Here is a 26,952-nt window from a genome sequence, read left to right as displayed (position 1 = left end):
GGCCGCCGCAACACCGACAAACACTTACCCCTTGCAGCCGCTTCACCAGCGCATTTTTGTGACCGCTTTTGGACAGCTTTCTTTGCTCCAGAGCGGCTTTCAAATCCGCGACACGGAGCGACTGTAGAGGTTTTCCATCCAGCGTAATATCCTCATCCGCCATTTTGCTCCCTTCGCTAAACTCCCGACCGACAAGCGTCGCTACGGAGGCTGCTTGACGTCACTGCTCGGCAGTTTCCGGAGGAGCTCGGCTTCTCCGAACCACATCAACACAAAACACACACATCAAGTAATAAAAAAAATGTATTTGTGCATTGCAACATGAATACTCGACAGCCTTTAAATGTACCATTATCACTGGAGAAAAAAAAAAAAAAAAAAAACTTCACTTCTGTACCTGTAAATCCAGAGTTCACGTAGCGTTAAAAAAGTACAAAAGAAAATGCAGCTGCATCTGTAAACTGTAACATGCCTCCAAAAAACATTCTTTGCATATCACCTTATAAAGTCAACCCATGATGAAGTGCACGCGGAAAATTAAACCATGCAAAATAATAAAAACATTAGCAATAAATATACGAAAGTTTCCTGCACATCATGCAAACTTCCACTAGGTGTCAGCATTGGAACAGTAGCAGAGCCTCAACAGGAACCTTAACAAACGTGCCCCACTGACGACGACACAATGTCGAGGGGAAGGAAAGGAAACAAATAAACCCCACCTGCAAACGAGTTTAAAGTATATATATATATGCATAATATATTTTAAATATAGCTTTAAAAAAATACAAGGTAGCTCCCAACACTGACTAATTTAACACACCTTTTCAGCAAGCAAATACAGAACGCCGGAGTTCTTAAAAATCAGATAATAAAGCTTAGAAGAGAAAAACCCAACTCATACTGAGGTGACTCAAAAAAAAAAAAAAAAAAAAAAAAAAAGACTGCTCCTGTGGGGGAGCAGAAACATAGGGGTGTGCTCAGTTCAACCCAAAATGTCAGATGTGGCTTTTGTGAGCTATGCCAGGAGCAGTTTCAGTCTGAACTGTTGTTAATAGTAGGGTAAGCTTCTGCATGCACAGATGATGGAACTGTGGGACTTAACTTCACCATCATGGAAAAGATAACTAATCCAGAGTTTGCACAACAGAATTCCTTTCAGCTTCATCAAATCTGGCCAATACTCGTTAAAAACAACCTTAGTAACAACTCGTGGAACACAAATTAAAAGCTTTTGCTTCTGCCTACAGCCTTTCAGCTGCACAAAACTGAAATTGTTTACGTGTTTTTTGTTTAAAATGTGTGCGTGTGCTAAGTAAATTTAATAAAATTCAAATTATCGTGTGCGACGGACTGACTGGTTCATTGTCAACCATATATTAAGTTATTGGTGCACCGCCTGCTTGGGGGGGCCTTTTCTCAAACATCGTGTTTCACCATTGGCCCTCAGTAATTAAATAATGTAGTGTCTTGAACCAACATGAGGCAGACTGTGCCAGCGACATCACTAACGTACACACTTACGGAAAATGACAAAAACAAAAATCATAAGGACGTGTGGAGACAAGCAAACTTGGCCAACAAGTTTTCTTAACTCTTGCCAGGCTGACGTGTCTGTGGGAAAGAACAAGATTAGGATTTCTCACCCACATGACCGTCTCTGTCTGCATCTCCCAGAGTTTCTTTCATGATATTTGTAAGATTGTGTGGAACGAAAAAAAAAAGTAATATAAGAAAATGGTTATTGCAATCCTCGGTTTACATCATCGTGAGGATATCAGGGTAATGTGCGAGGGCACAAAGCCGACACGGCTCAACCCACCCTCACATCCGGTCTGAGTTCACCCACATTCAGACTGAAATGAGTAAAATGATGGGTCACCACAGCAGGACCTCAGGCATCAGAGGAACAGAGAGGCCTGGAGCAGGACTCGGGGCCTCCTGTCCCTGCCAGTCCTGAAACTCAGGGGTTAAATAAATACAGGAAGGAAGGAAAACAGAGATAAATACAGCAAACACAAAAAAGCAAAGCTCTCAGCCTAAATGGTTAAAAAGAAAAGCTGCACCGAGCTCAAATATGCAATAAATTATTAAGAGTCATAAAGAGAAGTGTGACGTCAAGCACGAAGGTCAGCAGATAAACCAACACGGTCCAAATCCAAACTCCCAGCAGCAAAAAACCCAAAACAACAGAGTCCAACAACAAATAAGGCATTTCAAAGAGAGGAAATGTTTAGTGTCAACAGTTTAACGCAAAGTGAGAGAGAGAGAAAAAAAAAAAAAAATCAAGATATTTCTGCCAGACGCTGGAGCAGGGTGGAGGAAGACAGCTGCCTGCTGGGACAGCTCAGCCACACGGTCCACCATTTCCTGGGTGGCATTCACCGATGGGTAGTTCTGTGCAGCACCTTTTGTCGCCACGACAACCGACTTCAAGGCCTGGCACAGTCGTCCTCCTGATGCCGTGATCTGGAGTCGGGCACAGAAATAAATAGATATGCTTCAGAAACATTACGGCGAGGTCTCAACCCCAACGCCAAGCTGAGGCTCGTGCTGCTTACTTTAGCGCGAAGGTCCGCAGACAGAAGCAAACGGGAAAGCGTGTCGCCGATAAACACCAGTTTGTGGGCCGTCACGATGAGACTCTTCCCTCTGGAGACGAAGACGCGTGGCGGCTGGTTGCCCTGCACGCTCTCGAAGAGCACATCGATGGCATCTGCCAGGCAGGAGAGATGGGCGAGACTCTGGGAGGAGTAGAAGGTCAGCAGCTCCGAGTCCTCCAAGGAGAGGGACACCGGCAGGGGAGGGGACGGGGTCAACTGTGGAAAGGAAAGAGGAAAGCTGCTTGTCAAACATCCTGCTGAAGTAAAGAAGCGTTTTAAACAAGGTAAATGACATCAAGTGTCAGGTCAGAGAGCATCCACTCTGCTAAGGAAACATCCTGGGTCCTGACGGGCAACACCAGTCCATCTCTGACTCCCAAAACTAACCACCATCTGTCACATCTCCTCCATGTGTGGGTGAGTCCTGGCCACACTGGATAAAGCTCAGGAAAACACGTCGCATGGCCACTGTGTCATAGCCTCACCAGAGTCTCCTGAGGTACCCACACCTTTGACACAAAGGGAGTCAAAGTGGCACCCAAGGGTTCTCTGGAGAGGACCAAAACATTTTATCTGCAAGGATTTAAGAGGGGGAGGAAAAAAAAAAAAACCTTCTGAAATATTTTTCATGGCCGAATCATCACCTGTTTCACCATCTACCTTTTACACAAACCCTTTTGTGGTCGCGCCTGAGGATTTAAGGTAAAACAAGGTGGAGACAGTGAAGAGCAATTGTTCTCCTGCTGAAAAGATTATGTTTCCCTCACCAACCGATGCTGCTCTTTTCTATGTGGCATCATATTATAGAAAGACTTTAACCAACACAGTATTTAAATACTTCAGGATAAACACATTTTAAGGGGCCGGCTTTTACTTCATTCAATAGCAGTTAAAATCTCAGGCCTGCAGCCAGGATCTGAAATGGGGGGTTCTTTTTGGTTAAAGAGGACCTTTGTCTGCAGGGGGTCTGGACCCCCAAACATTTTGAGTATTTGATGTCCAGGGATGCATTCTGGAGGATTTTTTGATGACTATTTTCTCACCCTGATCTCCCAGTTTAGTTGTTCTGCTTAATGTGTGTATTTGTATTTTCTTTCTGCACATTTTCACCTTTTCTTCGCCTTTAAGCAAACTGACATCACAACCTACATGCATGTATAAGTTTTCTAACCACAACAACATAATCATTTTTTTTATATTTTTGTTTTTCCTCATCATAACTGTCCTGATTTTAGAGCAAGAACCCCAAACAGACCCAGCAATGCTGAGCTCAGAGGTTACAAGAAAAAAAAAAAAAGCTGCTTCACATCCCACTTTAGTTAAGCAGAAATGTTAATTAAGTAAACTTATTTTTATATGGCTCATTAGTTAAAATTAGTGCAAAACTATAGAAAAACTTAGGTCCAGAGAAATACTGATTTAAACATTTTAGTTAAACTAAAACAAATATCAGTGGCTACATAAGGATGTCAGGATGCTCAAGGACCTGTTTTCTGATGACAGACTAATGTCATTTGAACAACTTTCACAACGCCACAAACTGATGAAGCAATATTTTTTTCGTTTTCTGCAAATAAGACATTATGTCACTCATAGTACTACTCTCATCGACCACCCTGAAATATCCCCATTAGAGGATATGCTGTTTAAACAACATTGCAGAAAAGTGTCTGTAAGCTCTCTGTACAGTGTTCTGAACAATTTAACTACTACTGATACGCAGGGAGTGAGGGGTGTGTGGGAAAAGGAGTTGTCTTTAACCATTGATGAAGAGACATGGGATAGTATCTGGTCTTGTGCAAAAAAGATTTCAATTTGTACACGAACTAAAGAAATACAGTTAAAATTATTCATCGACTTCATATATCTCCGCACCGCAGACACCTCTTTGACCGCACCCTTTCTCCTCTCTGTCTTAAGTGCAAAACTGAAGTAGGAACCTAACTCATTGTTTATGGACTTGTCATGAACTTCAAAGATACTGGGTCAAAATTGGAGATTGAGAAAATATTACTATTGGATTTAGAAGCAAACCCTGTATCTTTACTCCTGGGCCTCCCAAGTAAATGTGTAAAAACAGCTGCTGGTAAAAGACTTTACAATACGCTAACTTTTGCTGCAAGAAAAAATATTCTTTTGAACTTGGTCAGTGACCGGATCCCATCTATTAGTGGCTGGCGAAAAATTGTTTTTGAGCTAATTCCTTTAAAATATCTCACAAGCATCATTCATGACACTGGGCATCAGTTTAACAAAGTATGGCGCCCATTTTTAGATTATATTGGGCCAGATCTGTCCTCCACTCTGTTAAAAGGTCTCCTATAAATGACACTTCAATTGTCTAGAGATGCACCAATGTAGTGACTACCGATTCAAATTTTGGATATGGAGTTTGAGAAATTTATTATTACTATTTTTTTTTTTTTTTTTTTAATGGATTCTCAAATTATTAAATAAGTGTGACATTTATTAAGTCAAACCTGTTTCCAGTGCACGTTGGCCTCCGCCAGGGCTGCCCTTTGTCACCGGTTCTGTTCATTATTTTTATGGACAGAATTTTTTAAGTATCTCGGGATCTTGTTCACGAGTGAGGGACGGATGGAGCGTGAGATCGATAGACGGATCAGTACAGTGTCTGCAGTGATGCGGTCACTGTATCGGACCGTCGTGGTGAAGAGAGAGCCGAGTAGGGGGGCAAGGCTCTCGATTTACCGATCGATCTACGTTCGGATCCTCACCTATGGTTATGAGGTTTGGCTCATGACCGAAAGAACGAGATCGCAAGTACAAGCGGCTGAGATGAGTTTCCTCCGAAGGGTGGCTGGGCGCTCCTTTAGAGATAGGGTGAGGAGCTCGGTCACTTGGGAGGAGCTCGGAGCCGCTGCTCCTCCACGTCAAAAAGAGTCAGTTGAAGTGGCTCGAGCATCTTTTCCCAATGTCCCCTGGACGCCTCACTGGAGAGGTGTTCCGGGCACGTCCCATTGGGAGGAGGCCCCGGGGAAGACCCAGGACACACTAGAGGAACTACATCTCTCGGCTGGCTTGGGAACGCCTTGGGGTTCCCCCGGAGGAGCTGGGGGAGGTGTGTGTGGATCGGGAGGTCTGGGCGGCTTTGCTTGACCTGCTGCCCCTGCAACCCGACTCCGGATAAAGTGGAAGAAAATGGATGGATGGATGGCAAAGGCTCACCCATTGATCAGCTCCAGGATGATCAAAGACAGTCTGGAGTTACCTGTAAGTGCTGTGACAGTTAGAAGACACCTGTGTGAAGCTAATTTATTTGCAAGAATCCCCCGCAAAGTCCCTCTGTTAAATAAAAGACATGTGCAGAAGAGGTTACAATTTGCCAAAGAACACATCAACTGGCCTAAAGAGAAATGGAGGAATATTTTGTGGACTGATCAGAGTAAAATTGTTCTTTTTGGGTCCAAGGGCCACAGACAGTTTGTGAGACGACCCCCAAACTCTGAATTCAAGCCACAGTTCACAGTGAAGACAGTGAAGCATGGCGGTGCAAGCATCATAATATGGGCATGTTTCTCCTACTATGGTGTTGGGCCTATATATCGCATACCAGGTATCATGGATCAGTTTGGATATGTCAAAATATTTGAAGAGGTCATGTTGCCTTATGCTGAAGAGGACATGCCCTTGAAATGGGTGTTTCAACAAGACAATGACCCCAAGCACATTAGTAAATGAGCAAAATCTTGGTTCCAAACCAACAAAATTAATGCCTCGCAGATGTGAAGAAATCACGAAAAACTGTGGTTATACAACTAAATACTAGTTTAATGATTCACAGGATTGATAAAAAAGCAGTTTGAACATAATAGTTTTGAGTTTGTAGCTTTAACAGCAGATGCTACTATTATTGTGAACGCCCCCTTTTCTACTTCTTTTACTAATAGCCCAATTTCATATCCTTAAGAGTGTGAATATCATGAATGCTTGGTCTTGTTGGATTTGTGAGAATCTACTGAATCTACTGGTACCTTGTTTCCCATGTAATAATAAGAAATATACTCAAAACCTGGATTAATCTTTTTTGTCACATAGCACTACTATTATTCTGAACACTACTGTACGTCTGCTGGTGGAATAGAAGTAAGTTCTACATAAAGCCTGGGGCCAACTGGTGCTGGCATTTACCCCCAAATTCCATTGCATGAAGTGGATTAGAGTCTACATCTGTCTCTGGAGGATACACCAGTCCATGGCAGGTCACTTCCCCAGCAATGTCCTGTACCCATTTACAGCTGGGTGGACTGAGACTATGCAGACTGCTTTGTCCAAGAGCACAGACAGGTAGTCTGAGAACTGAGCTGTGGTCTACATATTCATAGTCCCAACGACTTATCCAGTGATCGACCTGCTCTGCAGGTGTTGGTGTAGCTGAGGTTGGCTGTTATAACTATTTACAAACAGGTGCCAGATGTTTGCAATGACAAGGAAAGAAATTTAAACAAGAAGATAAATGGAAAATTTAAAAATTTGAGACAGAAAGTGTAATCTCCTCCTCCCTAACCCTTGGACCACCTCCAAGGAATTCAGTGGAACTCCATCAGCGACCTTTTGAAACACCGTAAAGTCAGATGAGGGTGATCACATGATATAGTTCGTACCAACAGCTACTGTATTTGCTTGCAAACATTAAAAACAAAAATTTCAGAAGCTTTTTTTTTTCGTCTTTGAACCCAGAGAAGAGCTGGAACATTTTAGTCGTGATATTTCATGATAAATATTCAGACAGAGAGAAAGACGTGGTGAAGAAAACAAGACTCTTAAAGGGGGATTGTGTGACTTTCTGTCGTTTATTGTCCTGCAGGCTTCATTCTCTGCAAGATGAGACTCAACACTCACACAAGCGTTCTCTTGTTTCAGCACGAACGACTTAACACAAGAATCTCACCAAATCAAGAAAAAAAGAAAATCCAGACCGTCTGGAAAAACACGACTTCAGCCTCAAAAACCAAACGGTCCTGTTGCACTGGCCTTTAAATCTTTCAACATATAAACAGATTCTAAAGGCTGCAGAGACAGAAGCCAACAGGATGGTGTGTAATCATGCTGATGGTCCACAAACACAGGATTAGATCACATCAGGAGCCGCAGAGCAAACCGACGACGAGGCTGCGAGCTGGATTATTGACTCATTAGTAAACAGGACACACTGTGAACAGCGAGCGAATCAATGACTCATCTGTGCAGACCCAATAAAAAAAAAAAAAAAAAAAAGAGAAAAGACTAAACTCAGACTAACCCTTGGCTCGGCGGTGATCGTTTGTGTTTGTCCATTCTCAGCCACCACGTCAGGAAGTGGATCAGGTTTTCCCTGATGTGGAAACACAAACACATTCGCATTCAAGTTCAGAACAAATGTTGATGACTTTACGCCTGCAAAAAAAAAAAAAAAAAAACCTACCACTACATTTACAAATTACATCATACGATATAAAAACAAGTCGCATGACAAAAATCCCAACGCTAACCTGCAGTTTGACGTATCCAACGCTGTCGGCAGCAGGTACTGGGGCCGGGACAGGGCCCAGGCTGATCCCCGCGTACTCGTTGCTGGGGTCGTCGTCTTCACCTCCAGAACCCACAGTGAGGGTCACAGTGGGAGGAGCGGGAGGCAAGGGGAAAGCTGGTTGAGGGGTTGGGGGTAGGGGCCTCTCCTGGATCCAACTGCCTTTACGTGAGCCCATCCCGCCTCCAGGTGTTTTCCCATCAGCCACTGGGACTGGGAGAGCAGGCAACGGCCTACGGGACAGGGATTCTTGGGATGGCAGACGGGGGCGGCTCTGAGCCTGCAGCAGAAGGGCACTTTCCTCAAGGGAACGCTGGACCAAGGACAAGAGGCCTTCAGACGGAGGGCCGCTGCCGATGGCCGATAACGCTGGCAGGAGGTCTGACAGACGGGCCCATGTCTGCTGAAGTGGTGGTAGAGGATCACCAGAATGATTAGCTTTCCATGTGGACAAGATTTCAGCCAAGGAGGTGGCGAGGTCTCGCGATGACAGCGTGGAGGCCGAGCAAGACGCTGTGCTCAACACAGACTGGACAAGGCTGGAAAGCGTGGCTCTCCAATGCACATCGCTGGAGCCATTACTGGAAACTGAGAGACGGCGAGTGGAGGTGGAGGAGGACGAGGAGGAGGAGTGTGGCAGAACTTCAGCGGTCAGAGCAGGCATGTCGTAGATCCCACAGTCGGGCTCAGAAGAGTCTCTGTGACGATCTCCAGTGCCGACTCGTTTCTCAGAACTGGGCACAGGCTGTCCTACATCACTGACATCATCTCCACAGAGGTTTGTGGTGGACTCACCTGGACCCAGAGGGAGACCTGGAAGAGTGGGGACGCTGTAGACGTCCTCATCAACCTCGTCAGCCACAGACGCGGGACCGGTGTGCTGTACATCTGACATGGACACATTTACAGCCACAGTGGGCACGTCATAGACCTGAAAGATTACAAATGGAAGACAGCCGGTAAACCTACAGCCATCTGGTTCACAGAGGCAACAGGACACTTCAAAAGCAGAAGACATTTCAGATTCAAGAAGAGCGACCATGATGTAGAGTGAACGTGCAACACTGAACCACTGTGTCCTCCACCAACACACAACACTCCCACTCTGTCTGATCCATACGGGGGTTGAACAGGTGTGACCTCAAATGTCACCTTCCAAGGTCAGTGTTCTTGTGACCAAGGTGACAATCGCGTTCATATTGGTGTTGAAAGCAACCAAAGATGCAGCTTTAAATAATCCCCCACAGTAATCAGTCTCTCTATCCCCGACATACAAAAGCACTGGGCCTGAACTTGGACCTTTAATCTTTTATCCCGCTGGCAGATACTGAATCATTCCACTACATTTGGTCCAAAACTCAGTCATTTTGTTCAGTCACTCACTCACACGTTTGTCTCTCTATACTTGTGAGGACAACTCATAGACGTACTGCAGCCCCAAACAATGACCATCAGAGAAAAACCAAACCCGAAGACCAAGTCTCAACCATCAGACAGCGATGACCAGCCAGAAAGTCTTCACAATGATGGTTTAAAACCAAAACTGGTCCACACAACTACACACACATTCAAAATTTAGGGGGACTCCAGCAGAACCAACTGGAAGATTTTCACTCTGCACAGGGACTTCTCATTGAAATATTTAATGTTCCACTTCTGGGAACTTGTGGAGTTTAAAATTAAAACTTTTGCCAAACAACCTGCAAGAAACTGCAGCCTGTGGACAGTAAACATCATGTCGGACTTTATCTTAAAAAGTAACCAACTTCCAGCACAGAAAAACACAAAAAATGGCAACCTATGACAAAGTATATAACTAAAAAAAAAATAATAATAAAATAAAAACATGAATAAATCTCAGCTAAACAAACAGCCCAAGATCTCCTGTTTGTGGAATTATGTATAACAGAGTCAGCGCTCATTATTAGAAACACATTGTACAAGCAGACAGCTGACAGTCAGTAAGAAGACCACTGGAGGGGGTGTGGCCTCGTCACAGCAACCACAAATGGGTGTGACCCGGAGAAAAATAGCAGCAGCACATGGACTGGATAGACAGGAAGACAGACAGGTGTGGCCTCGCCTTGGAGGGACGACACACGACTACCATAACGTGGGGGTGAGACAGACTATTTTAACGTGGGGGGGTTGGAGGTGTGATAGAGGAGCTTAATGTGGGGGGAGTTGGGGTGAGACAGACTAGTTTAGTGTTGGGGGTGAGACAGACTAGTTTAATGTGGGGGAGTTGGGGTGACAGAACTTGATAGTTATCTTTTGTAGCTTGAACAGACTTGAAATAAAGTCGTTTGACTGGTTCTGAGGATTACACGGTGAACGTTCTACATCAACTTTCCCTGAACTTTAATCAACAGAAGTCATTATGCCGACGTTTGAAGGGGAGCAAAGACAACAAGGTGTCAGGTCACTTCAGGAAAACTGGAGGCTGACTGGGTTCCACTGCACGTCGTGCTTTACCTCTATCTCGGGGTAAGCTTGCGGCGGGACACTACGAGGCGTGTCGTAGATGCCATTATCTTCAGTGACTGCACACGGGACTGAACAATGCCACCTGCCACTAGGAGGCGTGTCATAAACCTATCAGCATAAAAAATAAAAATTATGACGCCAATTTAAGAAACATAACACTTCACCTCAGGAGAACTAATAACCATCACTTACCTGATCACCAGGATTACTCTGATCCTGCTGGTGTTCTCCTTTTCTCTGCTCCACACCATTGCTGTTCTCCAGGACACTGTGGACTCTGTCCTCCTTAACCTGAGGAGTTCCTCTTTTTTGGTCGACTCCGTGCTGCACACACGCAGACGAAGGCTGACTGGCAGATTTGGAAACCGACTGAGTATCCACTAAGGACGTAGAGACTTGCTGTGCATCCTTCCTTGTGACTCCCCTCACTGGAGGTGCTGGAGGAGGAGGTTTGCGGCCAAAATTTGGTGACCCGGGAACCCTGACCTGCACTGCCCGACCCAATAAAGGTGACCCCCAATGACTGGCTGCTCCAGGTTTGCCCCTGCAGGCGGCGTTAGCAGAAACTGCTTTGAGCAGCTCTCTGGGAGACACCTGAGCCTGCAAAGGCAACACTGCAGTGGAAGTCCTCTGAAGGCTTGCACCCACAGCAGTGGGCATTTTGTGGCTAACTTTTGGCTGGGAGGCACCAGGTGTTCCGGTCACTGTAGCGGGGCCGTTGGAGCAGACAGCTCCTGCGGGGACTTGGTAAACAGTCTCGCTTGCGAGTGGCATACCTTTGGGCACTAAATAACAGTCATCCAACTGTTCTCTTGGAACTAGATAGGTGGCGTCCTCTAGTTCCTCAGCTGATCTTGGAACTCCACTGGGGGAAAGGTACAGAGACTCTGAGGACAGAGGAGTTCCTGTCTGCCTCAAATGTTGAACCGCTGGAGTCTGATAAAATGTCCCAGCTGTTTCTGAGCCACGCCCTCTGAGAGAAGGGGATCGCGGTCGGCCGGGCCCCCCTATATCCCAGTCAGGTCGGGGTCGTGTACCAGAGCTAGAGTGAGATCGGGGTCGCCCTCCATCAACTCTGCAGAGCTCCCCAGGTCTTGAGGCAGGTCCAGTTCCTCGCCCTTCACCTGCACAGAGTGGAGAGCGATACACTCCATCTACGTCCTCTGCGCTGCCACTGCCGGCCATCCGGGCCAGCGGAGGGCCAGGAGACAGGTAGACGGAGTCCTCACCGGAGCCACCACGGCATTCTGAGCCTGGGGGTAGGGTAGTCTGGAGGAGACGGAGGCGGTTGGCTGGGGCAATGCCCTGTTTGCCATGAAGGGAACAGAGCCACCACCCGGGCCCACCGCTTTGCTCCTGTTCTAGCACCATCAGGATGTCGCCTTTCCGGAATGCGAGCTCCTCAGGGCTCTCCGAGGTGTTGTCAAACAACGCTTTTGCCAAAACCGTCTGAGGAGGGGGAGACAACAGTACATACACACACACACACACACACACACACACACACACACACACACACACACACACACACTAAATTAGAGTACATTTAAAAAGACTGAATTCAAAGCAGCTAATGTGAAACACAAACAGTCCATCCTCATGTCAATGCAGAGTCCAGAATACAAAAGAAATGCTTGTTTTTACTGGTTTGAATGAGTGATGAGCTGAGAACAGGGAAGATGTCTCCAAGTGACAGTGGAAGAGGGCACGAACAAAAAGGGGTCAAAATGTAAAACGCAGAATCATGGCCCGTTGAAAATTCACAGCTGTGTCGATGATGATGAAGCAAAGAAAGAAGAGCCAAGAGAGAATCAATGTTCAAACAGACACAAGGGGCTTCATGGTAATGAGAGAGGAGGAGGGGGAGGAGGGGACGAGTGGTGCATCTGTCCCGTGCTGCTCAGGGTCTAATTGCCATTTAAAGTCACAGAGTCAGACCCCCCCCCCCTTCCCTACCCCCCTTCCATTTTCTAAACCTACCCCCTGGGGACCACTAGGCTACACAGAAACATGGGACCTCCTTAATGGAGACAATGAGGATGCAACAAAAATATATACATTAAAGGACAAAGTCAATGGCCAGAAGAACAACTTTGAATTTATGATTTATTCTTAATAGAACCTATTATTTGCATTTATTTTCTGTGGGTTTTGCTTCTTTTGCTTTGTCTTTATTCCATGGCAACTGCTGTTAATGTTAATTACATATTAGATAAGTAACAATCTCCACATGTCAGGTATTATCCAAGGACTGGTTTTAACAAGCAAACTCTAGTTTTTACTTCACATGAATACAATTTTTTTCTGGCTTAAATCCCAGGATCACAGTCTTGTTTTTTTCATAATTATTGTGTAAAATGACTGAAAGTCAGTTGCGGTTGCACTGGTGGCGCTATAGTGCAAAGCGCTTCTGGAGGGAAAAAAACCTGCACTTTTTAACTATCACCAGAAAAAGCACCCTCCCAAATCCTCAATTAACAAATAACATAAAATAGTGCAGCAGACAAGAGAATATTTAGAGTAGAATCCTGCGAATGGTGATAAAAGCATTAAATTCGGCAGAAATACTCCTCAGACAATCCTCTTTTGAAAAAAAAATGATTGGCCACTTGAATTTTCAATCGGTGGTCAGGTAGAGGTCAATTGAAGAATTACACAGAAGTCAAAATTAAAAGATGCTCCAATCATATTGAAACCTATGCCACATTACTTGCCTGATCATAAAGATTCCACAAAGGTATAGTTTGGACTATCTGTGACTGAATTCTATGGAGTTATGGGATAAAAACAGCAAGAATGGTGACAAAGGTCAGTGTCGTTTTGTACAGAGGTCAAAAGTTAAAGTTGCTCCAATTTTGGTAAAAAGTGATGCAAATTACTAGTTAACACAGTTTTAAAAAGGAATAGTTTGGACCATGTATCATCCTTACTTATCACGTTACGGGGTAACATATGTCACATGTCATAGAATCCAATAGACGTAGACCTTGTTTGACCTTTACTTTGGAGAGCAAGCATTCAACACTGTCAACACTACTCCATTTATTAATCCTATTAGCTCAACCAATAATTTGCATCACTTTTTACCAAAATTGGAGCAACTTTAACTTGTGATCCCTGTACAAAATGAAACTGACCTTTGTCACCATTCTTGCTGTTTTTATCCCATAACTCCATAGAATTCAGTCACAGATAGTCCAAACCATACCCTTTTGGAATCTTTATGATCAGGCAAATAATGTGGAATATTTTTCAATATGATTGGAGCATCTTTTAATTTTGACCTCTGTGTAATTCTTCAACTGACCCCTACCTGACCGCCGATTGAAAATTCAAGTGGCCAATCGATTTTTTCAAAAGAGGAGTGTCTAAGGAGTATTTCTGCTTAATTTGTTGCTTTTATCACCATTTGCATGATTGTTTCAGTTATCTGCTACACTAAAAGGACGAAATTGCTACATGTGATATCCAGACAATATTCACCCCATCTACTTGTCAATCTTTGAAATGTATGTATTTTTGCAACATTTTAACATTCATTTGTCATAGTCAGTAAAACTAAATTACAACTGGATTCCATGATACTGGAAAAAAAACACTACAAGAGCAAAGCACAAAAAGTGCACACAATATGAAAATACAGCCAATAAATACAAACAGTATAATCACGAATACACACAATATAGTTGAGAAAAGGTCAGTTTTTGTCACTCTAGTAACCACACATTTTAATTTCAGAAGTCGCATCTTAAATAAACATCCCCTAAATTTGGCTATCATTGCTAAAAAGTGCACTCACGGAAATTCAAGTGAGCGACTTATTACACACCTGCAAGCATTTTATTTTTTAAGGCAGCAAGGTGATTAGTGGTTAGCACTGTTACCTCACAGCAAGAAGGTCACGGGATCGATTCCCACCTGTGGCCTTTCTGTGTGGAGTTTGCATGTTCTCGAGGTTTCCTCCAACATTTAAGACATGCAGGTTAGGTGAACTAGAAACTTTAGAATCGTCCAGGTCTCTCTTGCAAAAGAGATCTCGATCTTAAAAATTTAATTAAAACTCTCGGTTCTATGCCTGTGTTTCCAACATTTCGGGACAAGTATGTCCCCTAATCTGTGATCAATATAAGTGCCAAATCCTCCAGAAAGAGAAATGAATAAATGTACTCACAGAAACGGACATAGCTGCTCAATGTCACAAACTAAAAGCTGGAGGCGTTTGTGGTCAACCCGGATCATCCATGTAGGTCAGCTGTGCTTCTCCAGTCCGGTGCTGGGGCACAGCTGGCTCTGCGCACGAGCCATGTGACAACTTACAATCCAAGCCGCGTCCGCTTCATAAGAAACCTGCAATCCAAAAACATCTGACGTTATGATTTGTGGTTTTTATGCTAACGTTTGGATCTGTGCGTAAAACGACAGAAACTGGCAACACCTGCCGGTCCCTCCCAGCCCACTAACGTGGCGTTAAAAGCGGCTCCTTCTCCCAAAAGTGATATTTAAGCGGTTTTTCCTCGCTGACAAAACTGTAATTTATAATTATTCGTGAAACTGCTGTGTACAGTAAAACCGAGGTGTTAACCGATTAGCTCGGGGCCTAGCTGCTAGCTTTAGCGTTCACTACGGTTCAAAACAATAGCGCCGCCCGGTAAAACCGCTAAACAGACCTGCCCGTTAGGCGATAAAGCCGCGGTTATTAAATAAGTACCTCGTTATCACCAGCAAACTTTGCATCGGCGTACAGTCCCACATAAAAAAAAAAACCTTTGAGGCGTGAAAACCTGAGGCCATCAGCGTTCAATCAACAACGTTAGCTCCGCCTCCTGTGGAGCTACGCGTTACGTGATTGGAAGATCTCCACAACACAGTGACCGACGGCACGTAGAACTACAACGAATGACACTAATCCAAACCCTTGTCAGATCTGTGCTCCACGCGGATTGGCTTGTTATCCCGGTGATGCGTTTAGGGACAGCCAATGTCGCCCGTAATTCAAACAATTGCTTAAAAAAATACATTTTTAAAACACAAAAGTAATACTGCGGTAATACATCAATGCTTGCGTTTGTGAGTTTATAGTTAAAGAGGTGAAGATTGAAAATTTAAACGTTCACGATCAATCCGAGTTAAAGGCGCTTAAACTTTTATTTTGACAGCGCAGACTTTCACATGAAGCACCGAATCGTCCGTAGCAAAGGTCTAAACCGCATGGAAGTACTTTCTTTTTTGCAAATAAATATCCAAATTAATTGATTTCCAGGTAAGTGAATGCTGCCAAACACATCTGCGATTGCAAACGACGCATTTTAAACGCTAACGCGCCGCCTGAAAGCGTGAACTTAAGTAACCGTGAGGAGTTTGTAGTTCGGTGTTATACATGTATGTTATTCTAGTTATGCTAATAAGTGTTATGTGACCACGTAGCAGCTTTAAAAACGGCTGCTTTTATCGTTCTGCGTTTCTTCTGACCTTTGCCCCAGTAAGGGTTTTTTTTTTTTTTTTGGTCAAACATGTCTGTCCTCGTGATGACGTCACAGGTGATGTTGAGGACCGCCTACAGGGGGTTGATGTCCAAAAGTGTCTCCAGCCAGAGGATGTCTCACAGCAGCTTTGCTGGAAAGGTTGCGATAGTAACTGCATCGACAGACGGGTATGAATTTTGTCACTTTTTATTATTTCTTATACATGTTGAAACTTCAGGATGAGCAATGAGGTTTTTTCCACCTCAGGCAGGTGATTTGGAAAAGACAGTGCTGGCAGAGTAGTATGCAGAATGTAATTTCACTGAAATGTCATCTGCACTTTCAGCAATTATCATGGCTCCAGGACCATGCTTTGCGGAGCACCAAGACATTTGCAGAAGGCTCGACTTCCTATACTCTAGTTATACTTTTCAGAATCAGCATTGCTGCAGAATCAGCTAAACTCTTACCAAAACATAATCTGCACCATTTTGAACTTGATTTATGTTGAGAAGAAAACTCGGAAGTATAGTGGTTCTAGGACCATGCTTTTAGGTACACCAGCATAATTGAATCAGGCTTGAGATCACATATTGCACTCTGTCTCTCTCTTTCTCCTCGTCAGAATTGGTCTGGCTGCAGCCGAGGCTCTTGGGAAGAGAGGAGCCCGCGTGGTGGTGAGCAGCCGGCAACAGGCCAACGTGGACAAGGCCGTGACCTTACTGCAGAGCCAGAACATAGACGTGACTGGAGCCACCTGTAATGTCGGTAAAGGAGAGGACAGAGAAAAACTGGTCCAAAAGGTGAGTCCCAGCCCCCGGGTGAGCTAGGACCTCCTTCTTGGGGCTTGGCAACATCACAATGATGAGTTCTGTAATGTTCTCTGTTTGGAACAGGCTCTAGAGCGTTTTGGGGGCATTGACATTCTGGTGTCCAATGCAGCCGTCAACCCATATTTTGGGCCCATTATGGACAGCACTGAATCGGTTTGGGATAAGGTAAACACAAAACAGTCCGAGTTACTGAGGAACAGAGTCTGGAGTCCACAAAAAGGAGGAAAATGATAGAATGTGACTCAGAGCCTGACGGCAGCCATCTGAGTCTTTATGCAGAGAATTATTAAAACACCACCTTCATCTCTGCAGGTCCTGCACATAAACGTGAAGTCGAGCTTCCTCATGACCAAGTTGGTGGTGCCTCATATGGTCAAAAGAGGGTGAGTCAAAAACAAAAAATCAATGTCACTGTGGAGGTCAGAAGTCAAATTAATGTTTTCTTTTTAGAGGTGGGAGTGTCGTGTTCGTGTCATCCGTGACCGGATACCAACCGACGACGGTCAGTGAGAAAAGTTTAATTTTTTCCTCACAAAATTTGTCACATGCATGTGGATCATAAATAAATTTAAAAAAAATTTTGTGCACAATTTGCACTTCTGGTTGGACAGGAAACATGAGAGAATAAATTCCAATAATCAGCAGGAAAAATGCTGAAGTGGATCAAATAGAAACTTGGGGTCTGTTAATAATTCAGGCCAAACCGCTGCACTCTGGCTTCAGTAAAAGTGTTGGTCTCACAGGTCAGAGGTCAAACATGCATTTCTGGTCATTTTCTTGGGAAAAAAAATCATTTCGAGCTGTGCATACTGACTTGGTGTTAAGTGATTTTGGTCCAAGATCTGCTCTCGAGCCTCAGTGTATACTGGGACACAGTGAGAGGTCATTCCACCAAGGTCAGAGGTCAAAACAGGTGTTTGTGGTTGAGTTCTTGGGGAAAAAATTGATGGGAATAGAAACTGGGGGTCATTAAGTAAGTTCATGATGTTGAAACTTGGGGTCCCTGAGCAATTCAAGCCAAAAATGTTCATTAAAAAAGATTAATAATGATTTAATATCTGCAGAATGGTGATTATTAAACTAAATGTGGGTCATTAATTTGTAGGTTGTTTTCTATTGTGAGCGTCCTCTGCTAGCACGTTACAAAACAAGAGAAAATGTCTCAAAATACAAATCGTGACATGCAGATGTTTCAGATCCTCAGTGACGTTGTTGTTGGTGCTTCTTTGTGTCCCTGCAGACTTTGGGTCCCTACAGCGTGAGTAAGACGGCCTTGCTGGGTCTGACCCGGGCCCTGGCCCCTGAACTGGCTCAGAGCAACATAAGGGTGAATTGCGTGGCCCCCGGGCTCATCAAGACCCACTTCAGTGCACCGGTGAGGCTCCACAGAGCTGCAAACAGAACACTGTGTTTTGAGGAGGAAGGCTGTCGTGTTTATTCTGTACTTTGTGCTTCAGTTGTGGGAAAACAAAGACGTGTTGGACGACTTTAAAAGGCAGCTCAGCATTAAGAGGTACGCACACGGCGTGAAGCGGTACGCACGCGCACATTAAGAAGCCTAATGTACGCGTCTGTTGATCCAGAATCGGGCAGCCGGAGGAGATCGCTGCCGTCATCGCCTTCCTGTGTTCCAGCGATGCTTCCTACATGACGGGAGAAACCATCACGGTGACCGGCGGGATGAGCTGTCGACTCTAAATCACCACAGAGCGTGTGGGTGTTAATTTACTTAACTCTGGAATTAATGCTTTCACAAGCAACTTGGATTGTTTATGGACGGCCAAGTGGTGACATTAGGACAGGTCAGAGGTCAACTCTCCACCCTCAGTGTCTCCAGTTGGACAACTTTACGGAAACCACTGAGACGAGAGTCTCGATTTTGTTTTCTTCTCTGAAAAATCTGGTTTAAAAGTTAAAAAAAAAGTTTTCTTGATCTGACTGATTCACTCGGAGCACTTTTGATTTAATATTAAATAAAACTTAAAATGATTTCTGAGTTTTTAAACACCTACAGCTCTTCAGATTCAGAACCAGTTTGTCCCACGGTCATGAACACGGCGTTAAACGAGGACCAGTACTTTCAAATTAAAATGAAACTTTATTTTAATAAAAGCACAACATAATTCAGACTTCATTTGTAAGATCAACACAGCTTACAACATAAACAACACTCTGGTTCTAATGGTTGTATTTTGGGGCTGATCAAAAATATAACTGAAATCTGTTTGCTTTGATGAACATGTAAAAACATAAAGACGTTAAGTTATTAAGTTCTTTCAGCATCACCCCCCCCCCCCCTTTTTTTTTTAATCAGGGGGGGTGCACCACCTCAGATCAGATATGGATCAGCTGGACACCCTCCCTGACAAATCCACATTCTATGAAGAATGGGCATAGATGGTCTTGAACCAAGAACCTTCAGTTTTGGAAGGAAGTGCACAGACATCCCCCCCCCCCCCCCCCCCCAAAAAAAGGGTAATAAAAATAACTACCATCCATATTTGGTGACAAACATGAAACTGAGTGGGGGTTTTTTTTTTGGGGGGGGGGGGGGGCTATTGATTAGCATTGATTATTGATTCCATCATCTGTGTTTGTTGTCAGAAGTCAAGTTGCGTCGCACCATTGCTGGTTTCCAGAACTCCCTCAGAGTGGGGACGTACGTCCCGTACTTGGTCTTGTAGTAACGCCTCTGGAACAGCTGGGGGCGACAAACACCACAGAAAGTAGGTCACAAACAAAACAAAAACAGGTTTCCTTTTCATGCTCAAGCAGAGTCTTCAGAAGCTGGGGTTGAGTGGCCGCCTGCACACACACTCTTCCAGGACAGCAGGGGCAGTGCTGAGCCGCGACATATTCTGGAAACAAAACTTTTCCCTTCAAATGACATCAAATGATCCACCTGCTATCAAACTTTTTTCTTCATTTTTTTTTAAACAGTGATGAGATTTAAACAGCTGCCTACATTCAGAGGGACAGACTGGTGTTAAAAACAGAGCGATGAACACCGACACAGTTATTTGTGACAGAAGAAGTGTTGAAAAGCATGCAGCACCTGTGTGAGGTTTGACACCGGGAGCAGCTGGTCCAGTCGAACCAGGAACTCCCACAGCAGCTTCTCCAGCTCCTGGTCAAAAGTTGGACCATAATCCACCAAAAACTCCTCCTGTTCACAGGAGAGAACACACACACACTTATCTCTGATCCCAACGAGACTAAAACGGCATCAAACCGCCGCTGTGACACAAGGACTGACCTGGAAGAACCGTTCTCTTTCATCCAGGTCTGTCAGCAGTGTCTGAACGAACTCGTGGAAACTAGAAACTGTTTTCATGATTTTTACATCTTCAGTCTCTAGAGAGAAAAGAGAGAAAAAAATTCACACTTCATACAGCAGTTTAACAATCGTGCGTACGTGCATGCGTGATGACCTCACAGCTCCATCCTGTTAGGGAGACGTGGTTTCTTTCAATAACAACTGTCAAGAAACTTTCTCGTGTGTGGTTGGAGTTGTGTGGCAGTAGGAATAGTCATGAATAATGATGTCATTCGCACAAAGAAATCAAATAATTGTTAAAAGATGTTCATTGCACCCAGAACGTTGGTATTTCGGTTGCTGAACTTTGGTCTTTGACTTTCAGAGACATCATTTATCCATCGTCCAGCTTCGTTCCTGTATGAATCCCGACAACTTCAAGTTGTCCGTATTCCGTTTTGCTTTCTGTCTTGACAGTTCCTCATCCTTTGGGTAATTCCTGTACTGTCAGCATTCTGTTTGACTGTCATCCAACCTCCCAAGTCTGACGTCTTGCACGAACACTGTACACACACACAAACAGATGTGCCCACACAAGTGTTCTTGTTTCACCACGAACAACTTAACATGAAACTCTCACAAAAAACAACAACAAAAAAAAACAAGAAAATCCAGACAGAAGCCAACAGGATGGTGTGTAATCATGCCGATGGTCCACAAACACAGGATTAGATCACATCAGGAGCTGCAGAGCAAACTGACGACGAGGCTGCGAGCTGGATTAATGACTCATTAGTAAACAGGACACACTGTGAACAGCGAGCGAATCAATGACTCACCTGTGCAGACCCAATAAAAAAAGAGAGAAGACTAACCTGAGACTAACCCTCGGCTCGGCGGTGATCGTTTGTGTTTGTCCATTCTCAGCCACTACGTCAGGAAGTGGATCAGGTTTTCCCTAATGTGGAAACACAAACACGTTCGCACTCAAGTTCAGAACAAACGCTGATGACTTTACGCCTGCAAAAAAGAAAAAAAACTACCACTACATTTACAAATGACATCATACGATATAAAAACAAGTCGCATGACAAAAATCCCAATGCTAACCTGCAGTTTGACGTATCCAACGCTGGATCACCAGAATGATTAGCTTTCCATGTGGACAAGATTTCAGCCAAGGAGGTGGCGAGGTCCCGCGATGACAGCATGGAGGCCGAGCAAGACGCTGTGCTCAACACAGACTGGACAAGGCTGGAAAGCGTGGCTCTCCAATGCACATCGCTGGAGCCATTACTGGAAACTGAGAGATGGCGAGTGGAGGTGGAGGAGGACGAGGAGGAGGAGTGTGGCAGAACTTCAGCGGTCAGAGCAGGCATGTCATAGATCCCACAGTTGGGCTCAGAAGAGTCTCTGACGATCTCCAGTGCCGACTTGTTTCTCAGAACCGGGCACAGGCTGTCCTACATCACTGACATTGTCTCCACAGAGGTTTGTGGTGGACTCACCTGGACCCAGAGGGAGACCTGGAAGAGTGGGGACGCTGTAGACGTCCTCATCAACCTCGTCAGCCACAGACGCGGGACCGGTGTGCTGTACATCTGACATGGACACATTTACAGCCACAGTGGGCACGTCATAGACCTGAAAGATTACAAATGGAAGACAGCCGGTAAACCTACAGCCATCTGGTTCACAGAGGCAACAGGACACTTCAAAAGCAGAAGACATTTCAGATTCAAGAAGAGCGACCATGATGTAGAGTGAACGTGCAACACTGAACCACTGTGTCCTCCACCAACACACAACACTCCCACTCTGTCTGATCCATACGGGGGTTGAACAGGTGTGACCTCAAATGTCACCTTCCAAGGTCAGTGTTCTTGTGACCAAGGTGACAATCGAGTTCATACTGGTGTTAAAAGTAGTGATGTCAGTCTGACACCAAAGCTCCGACCCTTGCTTCCAACTTGAAGTTGTTTTCTCTTTGAACCACTGCTTTAAAGCTCGCTTTGCGGCAGAGCAAATGACGTAAGCGAAAAGGTATGAAGCAGTGACTGCTTCAGTCCCGAATGAATCGCTTCATATCGCGAGATGAGTCACTGATGCACGACTTGCTTCAGGAAGCTTCTGCGTGCCAAAACACACCTTAAAGGCACCCATCACAACAAACAACATGTGGATTTGTTGTCGGAGTTTGTTATCATCATCATCACTGCTTTTGGATCAACATGGAGCCAACCAGGAAGAGAAGCCGTTTTCAAATGTGGGAACACTTTGAGCTGATCAGTCCTAATAAGGTGAGTGCTTTATTATGAAACAAGCAACTTAAAAGCTAGTAATGTAGCAGCCTGTAAGTTAGGTACAGTTGCCTGTGCGGTGATTTAAGTGATTTCTACGACCTGACAGTTTGTGTTCTTGTTTGATCATTACTCTTCATACAGGTCCAGTGCTTGCATTGTTCCATGCAACTGGTGTATAATAACAATATGTCCTCGATGCATGAAAACAAGCAGGAGATCACTGTTCGTGGTAGGTTATGTTCAATAGATATGATTACTCACACAAGTCTACACACACACCACTAAAATGTTACAGTAACATGATGTCAAATAACAGTTTTATTTGTTTGATTCTGTCTTAGTGGACCGAAAGCAGGAGCTGGATGAGGCGCTGGTGAACATGTTGGTGAAGGACTCTCAGCCTTTGACCACTGTGGACGATCCAGGCTTCAAAGAGTTTGCAGGAAAGCTTGACCCCACATACACTGCCTTCCAGACAGGCTCTGAAGAAGATGGTGAAGGAGAAATATGAGGAGGAGAAGGTCAAAGCCAAGGTTCAACTGCAGAGGCAGAGCGTGGAGGGAGTCAGTCTGACCTTTGATATGTGGACCTCCACCAATATGGATGCTTATCTGGCAGTAACATGTCAGTGTGTGCTGGATGACATGAAGATGGCCACTTTACTTTGAGGAGTGCTGCCTTTCCCCCAAGACCACACTGCTGAAAACACTGCAGCTGCTCAGAGGTCTCTGATGGTGGAGTGGGGACTGGAGGAGAAGGTTCAATGCCTAGTGACTGATGCGGCTGCAAACATGGTGTCCACTGCAAACAAGCTCGCCTTACGACATGTTGTTGCATTGCACATGCATTCAATTTGGTAGTGAAAAAATCCCTGGATCAAACGCCTGGCCCAGCAGATCTGCACACAAAGGCACGAAAAGTGGTGACTTATTTTAGGTCCAGCACTGCCGGCAAAGAAAAAGTCAAACAGGTGCAACAGCAAATGAAGTGTGCTGTGACGAAGCTCATACAGGAGGTGGACACTCGCTGGAACAGCACCTTTATGCTGCTACAGCTGTTGTACGATGAGAGGCAGACAGTCAGGGCAGCTCTGGCATCGCTGAAGACAGATGTCCATCCTCTTTCGTCTGAGGAATATGAAACCATCGCAGCCTGTCTCCAAGTGCTCGCCCCAGTCTATACAGCAACTGTGGAGCTGTCCCAGGAGATGAGAGTGTCTGGTTCAATGGTGATTCCACTAGTGAAGATGTTATTTCAAGCAAGCTGGGAAGCAATCATGAAAACAACAAATGTAACAGCAACACTTCTTGGACAGAATATCACGACAACCCTCAATAATAAGTTTGACAACCTGGAAAGCTCAACTGTACTGTCACTTTCCACTCTGCTGGATCCAAGATTTAAATCCATCGGATTTTACAGTCCAGAGAAGGCCCACAATGCTGTGAGGAAACTTACAGCTGAATGTGCAGCAGTGGTGAGGCACACACGAGTGGAAACCTTATCAGATCTTCTTCATGCGCATTTCTTCTCTACAAGAGTCAAGACAGAAGTCAGACTACCAGAGCAAGAATTTTAGCTGAGGAAGCTTCTGCGATTTGAAGGGAAACGTCCTCACGTCAAGCAACCCAGTCCAGTCAAAGATTCAAGCTTCTCTACTACAGTCTCTCTATCCCCGACGTACAAAAGCACTGGGCCCAAACTTTGACCTTTAATCTTTTATCCCGCTGGCAGATACTGAATCATTCCACTACGTTTGGTCCAAAACTCAGTCATTTTGTTCAGTCACTCACTCACACGTTATACTTGTGAGGACAACTCATAGACGTACTGCAGCCCCAAACAATGACCATCAGAGAAAAACTGAACCCGAAGACCAGCGAGGACCAGCCAGAAAGTCTTCACAATGATGGTTTAAAACCAAAACTGGTCCACACAACTACACACACACATTCAAAATTTAGGGGGACTCCAGCAGAACCAACTGGAAGATTTTCATTCTGCACAGGGACTTCTCATTGAAATATTTAATGTTCCACTTCTGGGAACTTGTGGAGTTTAAAATTAAAACTTTTGCCAAACAACCTGCAAGAAACTGCAGCCTGTGGACAGTAAACATCATGTCGGACTTTATCTTAAAAAGTAACCAACTTCCAGCACAGAAAACCACAAAAAATGGCAACCTATGACAAAGTATATAACTAAAAAAAATAAATAAATAAAATAAAAACATGAATAAATCTCAGCTAAACAAACAGCCCAAGATCTCCTGTTTGTGGAATTATGTATAACAGAGTCAGCGCTCATTATTAGAAACACATTGTACAAGCAGACAGCTGACAGTCAGTAAGAAGACCACTGGAGGGGGTGTGGCCTCGTCACAGCAACCACAAATGGGTGTGACCCGGAGAAAAATAGCAGCAGCACATGGACTGGATAGACAGGAAGACTGAGACAGGTGTGGCCTCGCCTTGGGGGAGGGGGGGGAGACAACACACGACTACCATAACGTGGGGGTGAGATAGACTAATGTGGGGGGTTGGGTGCGAGACAGATGTTTAATGTGGGGGGTTGGGGTGAGATACACTACTTTAATGTGGGGGGTTGGGTGCGAGACAGATATTTAATGTGGGGGGCTGGGGTGAGATAGACTAGTTTAATGTCTAGTTTAATGTGAGACTGCCACTAGGAGGCGTGTCATAAACCTATCAGCATAAAAAATAAAAATTATGACGCCAATTTAAGAAACATAACACTTCACCTCAGGAGAACTAATAACCATCACTTACCTGATCACCAGCAGGATCAGAGTAATCCTGATGTTCTCCTTTTCTCTGCTCCACACCGTTGCTGTTCTCCAGGACACTATGGACTCTGTCCTCCTTAACCTGAGGAGTTCCTCTTTTTTGGTCGACTCCGTGCTGCACACACGCAGACGAAGGCTGACTGGCAGATTTAGAAACCGACTGAGTATCCACTAAGGACGTGGAGACTTGCTGCGCGTCCTTCCTTGTGACTCCCCTCACTGGAGATGCTGGAGGAGGAGGTTTGTGGCCAAAATTTGGTGACCCGGGAACCCTGACCTGCACCACCCAGCCCAATAAACGTGACCCCAAATGACCAGCTGCTCCAGGTTTGCCCCTGCAGGTGGTGGCGTTAGCGGAAACTGCTTTGAGCAGCTCTCTGGGAGACACCTGATATTCTGTTGGAGCAGAAAGCTCCTGCAGGGACTTGATAAACAGTATCGCCTGCGAGTTCAAATCAAATCAATTTTATTTATATAGCGCCAAATCACAACAAACAGTTGCCCCAAGGCGCTTTATATTGTAAGGCAAAAGCCATACAATAATTACGTAAAAACCCCAACGGTCAAAACGACCCCCTGTGAGCAAGCACTTGGCGACAGTGGGAAGGAAAAACTCTCTTTTAACAGGAAGAAACCTCCAGCAGAACCAGGCTCAGGGAGAGGCAGTCTTCTGCTGGGACTGGTTGAGTTGCGTACCTTTGGGCACTAAATAACAGTCATCCAACTGTTTTCTTGGAACTAGATAGGTGGCATCCTCTGGTTCCTCAGCTGATCTTGGAACTCCACTGAGGGAAAGGTACAGAGACTCTGAGGCTAGAAGAGTTCCTGTCTGCCTCAAATGTTGAACCGCTGGAGTCTGATAAAACGTCCCAGCTGTTTCTGAGCCACACCCTCTGAGGGAGGGGGAGCACGGTCAGCCCGTCACCATGATATCCCAGTCAGGTCGGGGTTGTGTACCAGAGCTAGAGTGAGATCGGGGTCGCCCTCCAGCAAAGCTCTCCAGGTCTTGAGGCAGGTCCAGTTCCTCGCCCTTCACCTGCACAGGTTGGAGAGTGATACACTCCATCCTCCATACACTCCAGGGTAGTGTGGAGGAGACGGAGGCAGTTGGCTGGGGCAATGCCCTGTTTGCCATGAAGGGAACAGAGCCACCATCTGGGCCCACCGCTTTGCTCCTGTTCTGGCACCATCAGGATGTCGCCTTTCCGGAATGCGAGCTCCTCAGGGCTCTCCGAGGTGTTGTCAAACGCTTTTGGTAAAACCATCTGAGGAGGAGAGACAACAGTAGACACACACACACACACACTAAATTAGAGCACATTTAAAAAGACTGAATTCAAAGCAGCTAATGTGGAACACAAACAGTCCATCCTCAAGTCAATGCAGAGTCCAGAATACAAAAGAAGTGCTTGTTTTTACTGGTTTGAATGAGGAGGGACGAGCTGAGAACAGGGAAGATGTCGCCAAGTGACAGTGGAAGAGGGCACGAACAAAAAGGGGTCAAAATGTAAAATGCAGAATCATGGCCCATTTAAAATTCACAACTGTGTCAATGATGATGAAGCAAAGAAAGAAGAGCCAAGAGAGAATCAATGTTCAAACAGACACAAGGGGCTTCATGGTAATGAGAGAGGAGGAGGGGGAGGAGGGGACGAGTGGTGCATCTGCCCCG

General features: G+C 45.0%; 3 protein-coding genes and 1 pseudogene across 3 annotated transcripts in view; 1 reads left to right on the top strand and 3 right to left on the bottom strand.

Annotated features, from left to right (window-relative positions):
- The window catches only part of acin1b (apoptotic chromatin condensation inducer 1b), a 34,505-nt gene extending 34,301 nt beyond the window's left edge, over positions 1–204 (bottom strand). Inside the window, 1 exon segment of the mRNA XM_034164087.1 lies at positions 29–204. Within this exon segment, the coding sequence (XP_034019978.1) occupies positions 29–163 (135 nt within the window). The 5' untranslated portion in view covers positions 164–204.
- A 218-nt stretch (positions 205–422) lies between these two features.
- LOC117504593 (embryonal Fyn-associated substrate-like) lies at positions 423–15,876 on the bottom strand. Its single transcript, XM_034164079.1, is given in 9 exon segments — positions 423–2,321; positions 2,323–2,469; positions 2,562–2,819; positions 7,867–7,938; positions 8,096–9,064; positions 10,609–10,728; positions 10,813–12,069; positions 14,792–14,967; positions 15,329–15,876. Coding segments are annotated over 8 exon segments (2,871 nt in total). The 5' UTR covers positions 14,804–14,967; positions 15,329–15,876; the 3' UTR covers positions 423–2,285.
- Positions 15,877–16,145: 269 nt separating this feature from the next.
- LOC117504596 (dehydrogenase/reductase SDR family member 4-like) lies at positions 16,146–18,906 on the top strand. Its single transcript, XM_034164084.1, has 8 exons — positions 16,146–16,270; positions 16,708–16,885; positions 16,979–17,080; positions 17,228–17,298; positions 17,366–17,417; positions 18,156–18,290; positions 18,373–18,428; positions 18,499–18,906. The coding sequence occupies exons 1-8, from the start codon at positions 16,146–16,148 to the stop codon at positions 18,611–18,613; spliced, it is 834 nt and encodes a 277-aa protein (XP_034019975.1). The 3' UTR covers positions 18,614–18,906.
- A 6,231-nt stretch (positions 18,907–25,137) lies between these two features.
- LOC117504774 lies at positions 25,138–26,889 on the bottom strand (annotated as a pseudogene).
- Between the last annotated feature and the right edge of the window lie 63 nt (positions 26,890–26,952).

The sequence above is a fragment of the Thalassophryne amazonica genome, chromosome 23 (genome assembly GCF_902500255.1).
Source record: "Thalassophryne amazonica chromosome 23, fThaAma1.1, whole genome shotgun sequence".
In the NCBI taxonomy this organism is placed as follows: Eukaryota; Metazoa; Chordata; class Actinopteri; order Batrachoidiformes; family Batrachoididae; genus Thalassophryne; species Thalassophryne amazonica.
This window is presented reverse-complemented; position numbering and strand designations above follow the sequence as displayed.

What these genes read in the sequence shown, in the direction of transcription:
- LOC117504596 (XM_034164084.1), top strand. Translation starts at nt 16,146, where the DNA reads ATGACGTCACAGGTGATGTTGAGGACCGCCTACAGGGGGTTGATGTCC. An exon ending in CCTCATATGGTCAAAAGAGG is followed by an intron (nt 17,299 to 17,365) that starts GTGAGTCAAAAA and finishes TTTTCTTTTTAG; the next exon opens with AGGTGGGAGTGTCGTGTTCG. An exon ending in AGACCCACTTCAGTGCACCG is followed by an intron (nt 18,291 to 18,372) that starts GTGAGGCTCCAC and finishes TTTGTGCTTCAG; the next exon opens with TTGTGGGAAAACAAAGACGT.